At 47.2% G+C, this 14,284-nt stretch overlaps 1 protein-coding gene across 5 annotated transcripts in view; it reads right to left on the bottom strand.

The window, feature by feature from the left end:
- Nucleotides 1–304: 304 nt before the first annotated feature.
- The window catches only part of rorc (RAR-related orphan receptor C), a 41,588-nt gene continuing 27,608 nt past the window's right edge, over nt 305–14,284 (bottom strand). For 2 of the 5 annotated variants that reach the window (XM_072460985.1, XM_072460987.1), the window contains 3 exons: nt 13,289–13,399; nt 2,543–2,652; nt 308–661 (listed from right to left, as the gene is read on the bottom strand). In XM_072460985.1, coding sequence (XP_072317086.1) covers nt 494–661; nt 2,543–2,652; nt 13,289–13,399 — 389 coding nt within the window. In that variant the 3' untranslated portion in view covers nt 308–493. Of the gene's footprint in view, nt 662–2,542; nt 2,653–13,288; nt 13,400–14,284 lie in introns of all 5 variants that reach the window. The other 3 variants (XM_072460986.1, XM_072460989.1, XM_072460988.1) reach the window with 2 other exon arrangements.

Here is a 14,284-nt window from a genome sequence, read left to right as displayed (position 1 = left end):
GTGCTAAATGTCTTCAATATGTTTGCTGAGGTTTAATAGAAAGACAACTGTGCAATGTCTGCAAAATTAATCGCAGAAGTGCAGGAATATCACTTTTAATAATAAAAATCAAGTTTACAACAAAGTTTTTTCATTTTTTTCTTTTTAAATCTGCAATGTTTAACTATAAATGATATACTCAATATTAAAAGGTTGCTTCAAATCAACATTAACAATGGAATGATGTTATAAAATGTTGTCATGCCATCTGAAAACCTGGCAATAAACATAAAAATAAGCTGCAACCTTCTCAAAAAGCAAGGGTTTTCCAATTCGAATACCGGTATATATTTATTGTGAGTAGACATATGTACAATGTAGGCCTATGACAGGTATACAAAATCAAATATACGGGCCTATATACATTATTTTCATATCTATTTCAAAACTGCTGATAAGAAAATATCTCCGTTTGAACTGCTTTGCTTTGTGTTTAGAAAAATAGAGGTGTTTTCTAGAGCGAGTTTGGCTGCTGCTGCTGCTCGGTGTCGGTGGCGAACAGCTCGCGGTACAGCGGCGGGAACAGCGAGTGCGCCGTGTGCGGGTGGCGCAGACTGAACCAGTGCAGCTTCTCCGTGTGAAGGCTGCAGAGAAATCGCAGCCGCGCCATCCTCTGGTTCAACTGCAGAACACACGCAGAGGGGAGAGAAAGTTACTGACGCCGTCTTTAACCAGAGATGCAGTTTGAAGCGGCACAGTTTCAGTCACCATGGAAATAGTAACATAGGTGTGCCGTACTCACATTTACATGAGTTACATTTACTCAGAGTTACATTTACTCAGAGTTTCATTTACTCAGAGTTACATTTACTCAGCGTTACATTCACTCAGTTACATTCACTCAGAGTTACATTTACTCAGAGTTACATTCACTCAGAGTTACATTTACTCAGAGTTACATTTACTCAGAGTTTCATTTACTCAGAGTTACATTTACTCAGAGTTACATTTACTCAGAGTTTCATTTACTCAGAGTTACATTTACTCAGAGTTACATTCACTCAGAGTTACATTTACTCAGTTACATTTACTCAGAGTTACATTCACTCAGAGTTACATTTACTCAGAGTTTCATTCACTCAGAGTTACATTTACTCAGAGTTACATTTACTCAGAGTTACATTCACTCAGAGTTACATTTACTCAGAGTTACATTCACTCAGAGTTACATTTACTCAGAGTTTCATTCACTCAGAGTTACATTTACTCAGAGTTACATTTAATCAGAGTTACATTTACTCAGTTACATTCACTCAGAGTTACATTCACTCAGAGTTACATTTACTCAGTTACATTCACTCAGAGTTACATTTACTCAGAGTTACATTTACTCAGAGTTACATTCACTCAGAGTTACATTTACTCAGAGTTACATTTACTCAGTTACATTCACTCAGAGTTACATTTACTCAGAGTTACATTTACTCAGAGTTACATTTACTCAGAGTTACATTCACTCAGAGTTACATTTACTCAGCGTTACATTCACTCAGTTACATTCACTCAGAGTTACATTTACTCAGTTACATTCACTCAGAGTTACATTTACTCAGCGTTACATTCACTCAGAGTTACATTTACTCAGCTACATTTACTTGAGTAACCTTTTCAAGGAAGTGTACTTCTTGGAGTGACTTTCTGACACTATACTTTTACTACTACTGGAGTCATATTATTATTGAAGTAACAGTACGCTTATGTAAGTGTTATTCATCCCATCATCGTTCATCTTTATGTTGACAATATGACATTTATTTAACATTTGAGTTTTTCGCGCCGCTCATTCAGATATGATTTTGTTTTGTGTCTATATTTGAAAGTATATTTTGTGCCTTATTGAATTTTGTATTGCTCCAATGATGTAAACTCCCGATTATAAATCAGAGGTGACGTCCAGACATGATGACGTACTCTCATTTGAGAAATACTTTTTTACTCTTACTTATTATTATTATTTGACTCTCAGTAATTTCTTGGACCACTACTTTACTTCTGTTTGAGTACAATACACAGTACAGCATTAAACCTATCCCCATGGACACAAGCAGGTGACGCCATAAGGCCAAGTTACAGGTCAGATCTGTGGAGAAGCAAGCTGCTCAAAGAAGGATCCATGTGTTTCAAGGTATTATAGAAACATAAACATACAATTGACAGTGTTGGGAAAAACTAAATATTTGTACTGAAAATAATACTAGCTACTCTTTCGTTTGGTGGTGTTCAGAATACAGTTACTTTCCTAAAATCAGAGGAATACATTGGGGTATTTGATCATACAATTCAGGTCTTCAAACTACACAGTAATAGTAAGACAAAACATAAAACATAGATTACATATTTGATCAGTGATGAATAATGTGTGTAAGAAATGGAACAACAAACACAAAGATGTTTTAATCCTAGACACAGACATCACAGATCAATAACAATTCGTTTTTGGTCTTGGTCTTGGACACATCTGCGTAGCTTTGCAAACTAAACATATGTGTGCAGACAGTTGTACCTTCTGCATCAAACTCTCCTGGTTGTCTCGCTGTAAAATAGTGGTCAGACCCAGTTCGATGCCTCTCTGCACTCGCTGCACTCGAGCTCTGTCCTCCAAACATGGACGATCTGCACACATCAGATACAACAGAGCATTGTAATAGACACAAACAATGTTACACCGTTTGTACTTAATATATTTATGCTTTTCATTTTGTCATAAAAGAGAAAAGTGGATTTAAGTTTGTAGGTTCTACATTGAGCCACTAGAGGGCGCAGTGTATTTGTAATTTTACAAAGAGCAGTGAACTTAAACCAGTCACCATTGCCTTTGATATGTTTAGTGTCATTTACATTATGTCACATTAATAACAGGTATAGACACAATATTTATGTTTTGTTTTTTTACTAAACCCTTGTGCAGAAACACACAGCTTAATACAGTAAACAAACAAACAAACAAACATAAAAAGAAACCCAAGTACATGAGAACACAAACATGAAACAGAAAAAATATTTACGTAAACAAATACAAATAATAACGTAATGAAAGCTCAATCACCATTCATAAGGCGCTGGTACAGCTGGCAGCCCGGTGTAAACGCTCTCTCTTCTTTCTCACACTTATTGTGCTTTATCTCCTATATTTTGTAAATATAATTAGTATATTTTTTCTATTTTACTGTACGATAGGGACACGAGCTGGAATAGTTTTTTTAATTCAACTGTTTTTGACTTTTTTCGGCTGGATTTGAGCGTTTTTCGTTGCGTTCGTTGTGTTGTTGTGACGTGAGCTAGCTCCGAGCGAGCCCACCAGCCCCCCCCCGCGCCCTCCGGCCGCGCTAAAGTACGGCGTGTCGTCGGTACACGTTTATATACACGTTTATATGAAAGAGGAACTTCACGAACGATCGGGACACGCACTGGAATCGCTTTAAATTAACTTGTTTTGACTTTATTCGGCTGGATTGAGTGTTTTCGTCGTGTCGTTGTGATGTGTTTTGGCTCTGAGTCCCCCGGCTCCGGCCCCGCCCCCCGGCTCCGGCCCCGCCCCCCGGCCGGCGCCGTACCGCGTTTACATAAAGCCGGTTGGTCTCTGACACGATAAAACGTCTGGAGTCTGAGGAAAAAGCCGGTCTGGTCTCTGAAACAACAACAACACAACAACAACAATACCTCGTGGACTTGGATGCCAACTGCCATAAAAAACAACAACGACAACAGTTTGGATATTACGGCAACATAGAGGAACGCCTCGGTCCGTATGACGGGGAAGAAGAAGAGGAGGCGTGACCTGGTCGGTGACGATATGAACAGCGGGGAGGACTCCCCTGGAGCCACTGATCCTGTGCAGCGTAGGGCGTCTTCTTGCTCGTCTATGGAGGGCTCTCTCAGTGAGGAGCAGGGCGGGGGGGTTGCAGATGTCGGGGATGTGAGTTCAGAGTGTAAGGTGTTCATAAAGCTCGCGCAGGATAATGCGTCCTTTAAGGGGTGGGATCCGATGGCGTTGACAAGGAGCCTGACTGTAGCTGTGGGAGTGGTCAAGCATGCGAGTGTCCTTAGGGATGGCGTGTGCAAGGACGTGGCTCAGCAAAGGAAGGCGATTGAGGCTAAGTGTCTGGGGGGGAAGGACATTCTTGTGTCTGATGCTGTAAGAGGCACGGTCAGGGGAGTTATAGTAGGCGTCCCTACGACGACATCTGTGGATGACATAGAGGAGAATTTGACTGGAGCTAAGGTGGTGGATGCTAGGCGGTTGAAGATGACCCGGGATGGGGTAAGGTGTGACAGCCTGTCGATAATGATTAGATTTGAAGGTGGGATCCTGCCTCGTGTGGTGTGCGTTGGGTACATGCGCTATGGCGTACGCCCATATGTTCTGCCGCCCCTGCGTTGCTTCAAGTGCCAGCGCTTTGGGCATATTGCAGCGGTCTGTAGAGGGAAGCAGAAGTGTGGTAAATGTGCAGGAGACCACGAGTATGGGAAGTGTGACGAAGGAGCAAAACTCAAGTGCTGTAACTGTGGGGGAGAGCATAGCTCTGCCTACGGGGGATGCGTGTTCAGCAAGAGGGCTGCTGAGGTGCAAAAAGTTAGAGCCTCTCAAGGCATATCCTACGCGGATGCGGTCAAGAAGGTGTCTGGTAGTCAGGTGACGGTGGATGCAGTGGGGGCTGCCAGTGCTGCTGGTGTCCTAGGCGACAGGGGAGGGGGCAGCGTTGCCCGCGGCCAGGGGGAGGTCCCCACTGGGATGCCTGTGAGTGTGGCTTCCACGGGCAGAGGCCCTGTGGGTGCGGAGGATGTACTGGTTGTGAAGAGGAAAGATTTCTTCCTCTTTATAGTGGAAGTGATTAACTGTACTGGGCAAACCAAGAAGAGATCCGAAAAGACTAAGATCATCGCTAAGGCTGCAGGGAAGTACTTTGGAGCTGGGGGCCCCGAGTGGACGGAGATAGAGGATGCGCTGCGGGAGGGCGCCCTGCCCCATTCTGGCAGTGGGAGTGGGGGGGCTCCCGATGCGCCGTCAGGTTCCGGGGGCTCATAATGGCGGTGGTTGTCTTGCAATGGAATGCGCGTAGTCTTCGTGCTAATGGCCAGGAATTTAAGCATTTTGTCTCTACCTTGTTGAACAAGCCTCACGTTATGTGCGTGCAGGAGACTTGGTTACGACCTAGGTGGGGTTTTGGGATACAAGGGTATGTGTGTGTTAGGAATGATAGGGAGCAGGGTAGAGGCAGAGGTGTGGCTGTGTTTGTCCGAGATGACCTAAATTACGTTGTTGTCAGTGTGAGTAAAGCGCCGGAGGCCCTGGCGGTGAGGGTCTGGCTGGGTGGTGAAGCTGTTACTGTGGTTAACCTTTATAATCCGTGTGGTGAGTTAACGTTAGAGTCCTTACATAGTATCGGTAAGGATGTTCGGGGAAAGGCCGTGTGGTGTGGGGATTTTAATGCGCATAGCGCTTTGTGGGGCGGTAGTGGTACCGATAGGTATGGGCAGGTGGTAGAGGGTTTTATCAATCAAAGGGAGTTGGTTTGTCTGAATGATGGGGGTGGGACCCGCTATGATATGGGGACCGGTGCGGAAAGTGCAATAGATCTTACGCTTGTGTCCAAGGAGTTAGCTGGTGTTTGTAGTTGGGAGGTTCTTGGTAATCTTTCTTTTGGTAGCGATCACTATCTAGTCCGCACCGTGATTGGCTTTGGGAGCTGTGTGGTCAGGGGGACGAGGATCCAGAGGTGGCAGTTGGCAAGGGCGAACTGGGGGGCTTTCCTGAGGAAAGCTGATGATGGTTCTAGGGTTCTGCAGGAAGGAGGATTGACTCAGGTGGATGATCTCAATAGTGCAATTGTCTCGCTCATCACGCAGTCAGCGGTAGGCACGATTCCTGAGAGTGGTGGTAGTGGACATAGGAAGCGGGTGCCGTGGTGGACTGAAGCATGTGGTCATGCTGTTAGGGTGAGAAATGCGGCGTTTCGCCGGCTAAGGGTTGCCCACACTGAGGGTGCCCTCATTGACTACAAGAGGGCCCGCGCTGTTGTGCGGAAAACTGTGAGAACGGCCAAGAGTGCCTATTGGAGGCGGTATTGTTCCAAAATTGGGAGAGAAACGCGTCTCGGGGATGTTTGGGGGATGATTAAGCGGATGCATGGGGTTGAGCGCCGTCATGGGACCCCGGTCCTAATACTGAATGGTGTTGAAGCAGTCAGCAACGTTGACAAAGCTGAACTGTTGGCCAGCACCTTTGTGTCGGTGCACAGCTCTGACAATCTCTCACCTGCGGAAAGGCACTACAGGGAGAGTACTTTGGCCCAGAATTCTGAGCTGATTGGGCACCAGCCTTCGACTCAAGATGACCTTGACCTTCCGTTTAGTTTGTTTGAGCTAAGGAGAGCACTTTCTAAGGCGAAACAGACAGCCCCGGGTAAAGATGAGGTGTGCTATGACATGCTCTCTCATTTGACTGATGACACGCTTGGGCTAGTCCTGGGTCTTTTCAACCGTGTTTGGGATTCAGGTTGTGTTCCATCTGCGTGGAAACAGTCTACGGTGGTGCCGGTTCTGAAGCCGGGTAGGCCAGCGTCTGACCCTTCAAGTTATAGGCCGATTGCCTTGACGTCGCAGCTCGGGAAAACGATGGAGCGCATGGTTACCGAGCGGTTGGATTACTTCTTGGAGAGTCAGGGTTTGCTTCCCGCGCACCAGAGTGGTTTCCGTAGGGGCAGGAACACCATGGATTCCGTGTTGTGTTTGGAATCTGATATCCAGCTGGCCAGGGCTCAGAAAGAAAAGGTTATTGCGGTGCTCTTTGATGTGGAGAAGGCGTACGATATGGTTTGAAAGGATGGGCTCCTCATTAAGCTGCGGAAGTGTGGTGTGAAGGGTAAACTGTTTAACTGGGTCCGGAGCTTTCTGTCTGGCCGGCGTATCCAAACCAGAGTGGGCGCTGCTTACTCTGGGGTCTATGGGGTGGAGAATGGGATCCCGCAGGGGAGTGTGTGTAGCCCTATCTTGTTCAATGTTATGATTAAGGACATCTTTGACGACGTGGATGGGTCTGTTGGGAGGAGCCTTTATGCTGACGATGGCGCTCTATGGGTGAGAGGGAGGAATCTCCGGTTTTACGAGGCGAAACTGCAAAGGACAATACAGCAGGTGGAGCAGTGGACCCTGAAGTGGGGGTTTAAACTGTCCGTACGGAAGTCTCAAGTGATCTGTTTCTTCAATGGGCATAGGGACGTCTCCCTTCGACTGCATGGGCAGGTGCTCGAACAGGTCAGGGAGGTGAGGTTCTTGGGGGTCACCTTTGACGAGAGGCTTAGTTGGCGTCGGCACATTGATGAGGTCAGTGGTAAATGCAAAAGGGTGAATAACTTGCTTCGTTGTCTATCCGGCCAGGACTGGGGGGCCAGCAGAAGGTCGCTCCTGGGTATTTATCGGGCCGTCATGAGGGCGGCTATTGATTATGGCTGTATAGCCTACATGTCTGCGGCTGAGACTAACTTAAAGAAGCTTGATGTGGAGCAAGCCCAGGCCTTGCGCATCTGCTGTAGGGCTTTTAGGACCTCCCCTGTCTCGGCGCTGCAGGTTGAGTTGGGGGAATTGCCGTTACGGCTCCGGAGGCTAGAACTTCTGTTGGCTTACTGGGTGAATGTGCAAGGTCATACGAGCTCTCACCCGGTGAGGGACTTTCTCAGGGTTGATGGGGGGCAGAGTGAGGCTGACGGTATGGTTTTCAGCCAGGTAGGAAATGCGAAGGCGCGGCTTGCGGGGGTTGGTGATCTGCGTGTGAGCCCGTCGGTGGCTTTGTCTGCTATAGCTCCGTGGAAGTTTGTCCCGGCTCCTGTTGATGTTAGCTTGCATGGCAAGCTTAGAGGAGTCGCTGGGAGGGCACCGCAGTTTGCCGTTCAAGCGCTCATCGATAAGCACTCAGGTGATGTGTTTATTTATACCGACGGGTCTAGGGATCCTGAGAGTGGGCGTACTGGCGCCGCTTATTTTGTGCCTGACCTGGGGCTAGCGGTCAAGAAGAGGTTGACAGATCGCCTTTCTGTTTTCACGTCGGAACTTATAGCGATACGGTTGGCGTTGGAATGGGCGGAATCTGCTTTGCAGTGTTGCGGCATTGTGGTGGCCTCTGACAGCCTTTCTGCATTGCAAAGCATTAAATCTGGGAAATCGGATTGCAGACAGGATGTGTTGAATGGCATCTTCTGTCTGATGCTCTCCCTGTCCAGGAAGGATGTGAGGGTTTCCTTCATTTGGGTCCCTGCGCATGTGGGGGTGGATGGTAACGAAATGGCTGATGCACTGGCTAAACGTTCCCTTCGGCGGCCATCAATTGATGTGGCGGTTGAGCTGGGCAAGTCTGAAATCAAGCCCGTTATCAAGAGTCATGTGGTCGGCCTTTGGCAGGAATTTTGGAGCCACTGTGTTACTGGACGGCATCTCTATCACATACAGGGTAGTGTGGGTCCTTGCGGGTCTATGGGCAGGAACGCGTGGGAGGAAAGGGCCTTCGCCCGCATGAGGATTGGCCATACTGGACTCAATTGGTCACTGAGTAGGATAGGCAAACATCCGACCGGTCTGTGTGGTCACTGTCGGGTGCCAGAGACTGTCGAGCATGTGCTGATTTGCTGTGAGGCTTATGATAGGGAAAGGGCCGGGTTGGCCTTGTGGTTTCGGAATAATGGGCGGGAGTTCAATCTGCGGAACGTTCTGGCGATCCAGTCACAGGGTTTGTGTCAGGCTGTGGTTGCTTACTTATGTAGCACAGGGCTGGGTAAACGTTTATAGAGGTGGGGGGTGTTGGAGACTGAGCCGAGGATGAGGAGCAAGAGGATGTTCTAACGCGCTTGGACTTCATGGGCCTAGAAACGCCAAAGTGATGGAAGAAGGACTTCTAAAGGATAAAACGACAAAGACGTCCCATGACCTCATGGGCTTTGTAAAACAACAAAGATGTCCCATGATCTCATGGGCTTTGTACTTCCAAAGCACAGAACGTCAAAGAGGGCGAGGAAGGTAAAGAAGAGTCTCCCTGGAATGAAGCCGGTTGGTCTCTGACACAACAACTATTCTAGTCACAAAAACACATCATGACCTCATGGGCTTTGTAACGCCAAAGCAATGGGAGGAGTACTTTTACGGACTACGACAGAGTCTGAGGACTACGAAACGTCTGAGGAATAAAGTCTGGCGGTAATGCAACACTCGGATGCCAACCGCCATAAAACAACAACAACAACAACAACAACAACAACAACACAACAACTATTCTAGTCACAAAAACACATCATGACCTCATGGGCTTTGTAACGCCAAAGCAATGGGAAGAGTACTTTTACGGACTACGACAGAGTCTGAGGACTACGAAACGTCTGAGGAATAAAGTCTGGCGGTAATGCAACACTCGGATGCCAACCGCCATAAAACAACAACAGCAACAACAACAACAAAGGAGGAACTCATGAAACTGCGGACAACAGTCGTCTTACCCGGAGATCGTCACGTTATCCCGGCGGACATCCTAAGGAAAACGCAACGAGGCAGACGGGCTGGACGTAAACTCCGAGAGAAGAGAGGGACAAACAGGAAGTCGGTTCCCGCCGTAGTCATGGGTAACGTGAGGTCCCTTCAAAATAAAATGACGGAAATAGCGAGCCTCATGCGGTCCCAGAGGATTTATAGGGACAGCAGCGTCTTGATTTTCACAGAGACCTGGTTAACAGCAGAAATGCCAGACTCTATTGTAGGTTTGGACAATTTTCATCTGCTGCGGGCGGACAGAACGAAAGACTGCTTGAAGAAAAGAGGAGGCGGTCTGGCGGTGTATGTGAACACGAGCTGGTCCAAACCCGAACACTGCACAGTGAGGGAGCAGCTATGTAACAAGGATATTGAACTATTGGCTATTGGCATGAGGCCATACTATCTGCCCCGGGAGTTCTCACATGTGATTTTGATCGCAGTCTATGTGGCCCCGTCTGCCAATGCTGAAGATGCTTGTGAAGCACTGCTCTCCTGCACTTGTAGGCTGCAAACACAGCATCCACAGGCTCTCTTCCTCATCTCTGGTGACTTTAACCACGCTTCTCCCTCTTCTGTTCTACCAACATACACCCAGTATGTTACCTGCCCCACCAGAGAGAATAGAACATTGGACTTGTTTTTTGCCAACACCAAGGAGGCTTATTCTTCTTCCCCCCTCCCTCCCCTGGGCAGCTCGGACCACAACCTTGTACATCTGAGGCCTGTGTATGAACCCATCGTGCGCAGGCAGCCTGTGGTGTCCCGTGAGGTGAGGATGTGGTCTGCTGAGAGCGAGGAGGCTCTGAGGGACTGCTTCAGCACCACTGTCTGGACTGAGCTTTATGACCCACATGGGGAGGACATCAACACCATCACAGAGTGCATCACGGACTACATCAACTTCTGTTTTGAGAACATTGTTCCCTCCCGGACGGTGCGGTGTTTTCCAAACAACAAGCCATGGATTAACCGTGAACTGAAGGCTCTGCTGAAGGAGAAGAAGAGAGCCTTCAGGTCAGGGAACAAGGAGGAGCTGAGGACTGTGCAGAAGGAGCTGAGGAGGAAGATCAGGCAGGCTGAGGCCGGCTACAAGAGGAGGATGGAGGAGCAGCTGCAGCAAAAGAACATTCAGGGAGTGTGGAGGAGCCTGAAAACCATCTTGGGCTTCAAAATCCCCCCTGCCCAGACAGAGGGGGATCTACAGTGGGTGAATGATTTAAATGCTCACTTCTTGAGGTTTGATCGGTCACCCGCCCCTCCCCCTGCACAGCTGCATGCTCCCTCTTCCACAGCTGGACAATGCCCTGCATCTGTTCCTCTTCGCTTATCTGCCCCGGACCATCGGCTCCCCACTTCGCCTGGACTCACCCATCCCCCCAGCACACAGTCCCCCTGCCAACCACTGACTGTCACAGCAGCACAGGTGAGGAGTGAGCTGAAGGGGATTAAAGTGAGGATGGCAGCAGGACCTGATGGCATCAGCCCCAGGCTCCTTAAGTCCTGCGCAGATGAACTGTGTGGAGTTATGGAGCATGTCTTCAACATGAGCCTGAAGCTGAGGGTGGTACCACAGGTCTGGAAGACCTCCTGTCTGGTACCTGTGCCTAAGACACCGCGCCCCAAAGACCTCAACAGCTTCAGGCCAGTGGCTCTCATGTCCCACCTGATGAAGACACTGGAGCGGCTAGTCCTGGACCACCTCCGCTCCACCGTGAGCTCAGCCATGGACCCGCTGCAGTTTGCATATCGGTCTGGCATCGGAGTGGAGGACGCCGTCATCTCCCTGCTGCACCGCTCTCTCTCTCACCTGGAAAAGCCTGGCAGCTCTGTGAGGATTCTGTTCTTCGATCTTTCCAGCGCCTTCAACACCATCCAGCCGCTGCTCCTGAGGGACAAGCTGGAGACGGCTGGTGTGGAGTATGACCTGGCAGAGTGGATCCTGGACTACCTCACAGACCGACCCCAGTTTGTGAGAGCCCGGAACTGTGTGTCTGACACTCGGACCTGCAGTGTGGGGGCGCCCCAGGGCACTGTCCTCGCGCCCTTTCTCTTCACTCTTTACACTGCAGACTTCAGACATGACACGGACAGCTGTGTCCTGCAGAAGTTCTCTGACGACTCTGCCATCATCGGACTCATCACGGACGACGATGATGCGGAGTACAGAGGACTGGCGCAGGACTTTGTGGACTGGTGTCAGCGGAACCACCTCCTCATCAACGCGGGGAAGACCAAGGAGATGGTGGTGGACTTCCGCAGACGCCACCCCACTGCCCCCTCACCAGTGAACATCCAGGGACGGGACATTGAGAGAGTGGACTCATACAAGTACCTGGGTGTTCATCTGAACCACAAACTGGACTGGACTCATAACACAGACGCACTGTACAGGAAGAGCCAGAGTCGGCTCTACCTCCTGAGGAGACTCAGGTCTTTTGGAGTGACAGGGCCACTCCTGAAGACCTTCTACGACTCTGTGGTGGCATCAGCCCTCCTGTACGGTGTGGCCTGCTGGAGCAGCAGCATCACAGAGAGGGAGAGGAGGAAGCTGGACAGAGTCATCAAGAAGTCCAGCTCCGTCCTGGGCTGTGCTCTGGACTCGGTGCAGGAGGTGGGGGACAGGAGGGTCCTGGCTAGATTCACATCTATGCTGGACCATGAGTGTCACCCCCTGCAGGACACTCTCCGCTCTGGAGAGCAGCTTCAGTGAGAGACTGATCCACCCTCGATGTGCGAAGGAAAGGTTCCGTAGGTCTTTCCTTCCTGCTGCTGTCAGACTTTATAACAAAAACTGTTAGTACTGAACACTCGCAATAATGACCTAACCATGTGCAATTCTGTCATATGTGCAATTGCTGTTGGAATTCATGTGCAATTTATGTGCAACCTATGTGCTGTCGTGACACATATTCATGTGCAATTACTGTCGTGATCACATGCAATGGTATTTATGTATTTATTTATTTGTCTATGGGAGTTTTTATTTATTTATAGGAGATCTTCTACTGAAAGTGTTTTTCAGACTTCCTATAAGTGATCTGTTCTTCTGTATCTACCTCTGTATCTACCTGCGTTGCACCAATGAAATTTCCCCATGTGAGACAATAAAGGAATATCTTATCTTATCTTATATCTTATATCTTATATCTTATTCCCAATATCACAAATACTGAAAGTTCTAACATTAATAGAACACAATCATGAAAAGTAAATGTAAAACTGTAAAGAAAATAAAAATACAGAATGTGGTATTTCTGGAAGCACGAAGAAATACTAAAGTTCATTTCTACCTCTGCAAATACTAAACTAGTAAATTAAGAAGGCCTACTTATGAAACAACCTGAATATTTTATATTATATTACTGTTTTTTATGTTTCATGACCAATTCATTGTTTGACAGGAATTAAAAGCAAAAGTAAATCTGCAAAACCGCATCTAGTATCAATTCAAGTCTACAATAAAAAAAGTTTTGTTTGTTGTTTTTATTCAATTTTACTTATTTATTGCTATTTAATAATTGTATGTTCTGGTTCTGATTCTGTTGGTATGTTCTGGGTCTGTTAATAAAATGTGCCATATAAATAAAGTTAATTTGAATATTGAATGAGCTTGAAATCAGCACGGGACGAGACGGTCTGAAGTGAGTGAACTAAAACCAAAAGTACCGCCAACCTGTTTGGAAAAGCACATTTTGAAGAGCTCCAGTTTTCATATTGCGGTCTGACGGTGACGTACCTGCGCTGATGAGCACTAACGCGCTGAAGAGGGCGAGCTGCTGCTCAGTGAGTTTCAGCGCGCACAGACTCTGAGCAAACTCGAACACGGCCAAGATCAGGTCACCGCAAGCTGCAAACGAGACACGTTACAACAACCCAATTACAGCACAGTATCAGAGGCCTGAGCATCATGTGACGGGCTCATCACCTTCAAATGCCACGCCAAAAGTATGAAGTCTGGCATGGAGGCGACTGGAGGCCAAATTAAGCAGACCAAAAAGCATATTTCCAATGATTAACTGACATCAGACTTGAATGCAAATGGATTTTGGGCTCCTTATCAAAATGTTAGGGACAATGTTGAATTTCCAGGGTAGAAATGTCAGTTTAATTGCTGTTCTATTACAAAGGATGGGCTGGAAAAATCTTACAGAGGTCAAACAAAAAGTATAATCTTTGTTAAAGTGATATGTCTGAGGACAAAATGAATTGTGGGCTTTACATTACATTTCTAAGTAAGAGTAGGGTCGTGTATATAGGGTTCGGTATCAATAAACAAATAAGGTCGAATACAAAAGTACATTTGTTTAAACCAGGCTCTGATGTCACTCACATGTCTCTAAATCACATTCTGTCCACTTTTGCCTCCCGTTGCCTTCATTCCAGAAGTTTTGTCTACAAACTTTTGTGGCTTTAGAATACAAGAGTAAACATTTAAGGGAAAATAAATTGAAGTGTCCTCAAATTGAATGCATTTTAAAGATGCGTCATGTATCTTGTCTCCATGAAGATGTCACTGTTCAGCCTAGAACATTCCACAGTTTGGCATTTGCAGGTCAGATCAATCTCAGAAGTATTTTTGGCCAATAAATACTGTGGAACACTCCAGGCAAAGCAGCTTTAATGCCATTTAAATCTGAAGTTGGCATAATTGTATAAAACAGTATAAATTAAGTTTTACTTGTTATCTTTTTTATCTTTTTACGGGGCAACAATAATTGTGTCCGAAAATGGC

Source organism: Eucyclogobius newberryi, unplaced genomic scaffold (genome assembly GCF_026437365.1).
Source record: "Eucyclogobius newberryi isolate DKJ021-1_F unplaced genomic scaffold, fEucNew1.0.hap1 SCAF_3, whole genome shotgun sequence".
Lineage (NCBI taxonomy): Eukaryota > Metazoa > Chordata > Actinopteri > Gobiiformes > Gobiidae > Eucyclogobius > Eucyclogobius newberryi.
The sequence above is the reverse complement of the archived record's forward strand: the minus strand, read 5'-3'. Positions and strand labels throughout refer to the sequence as shown.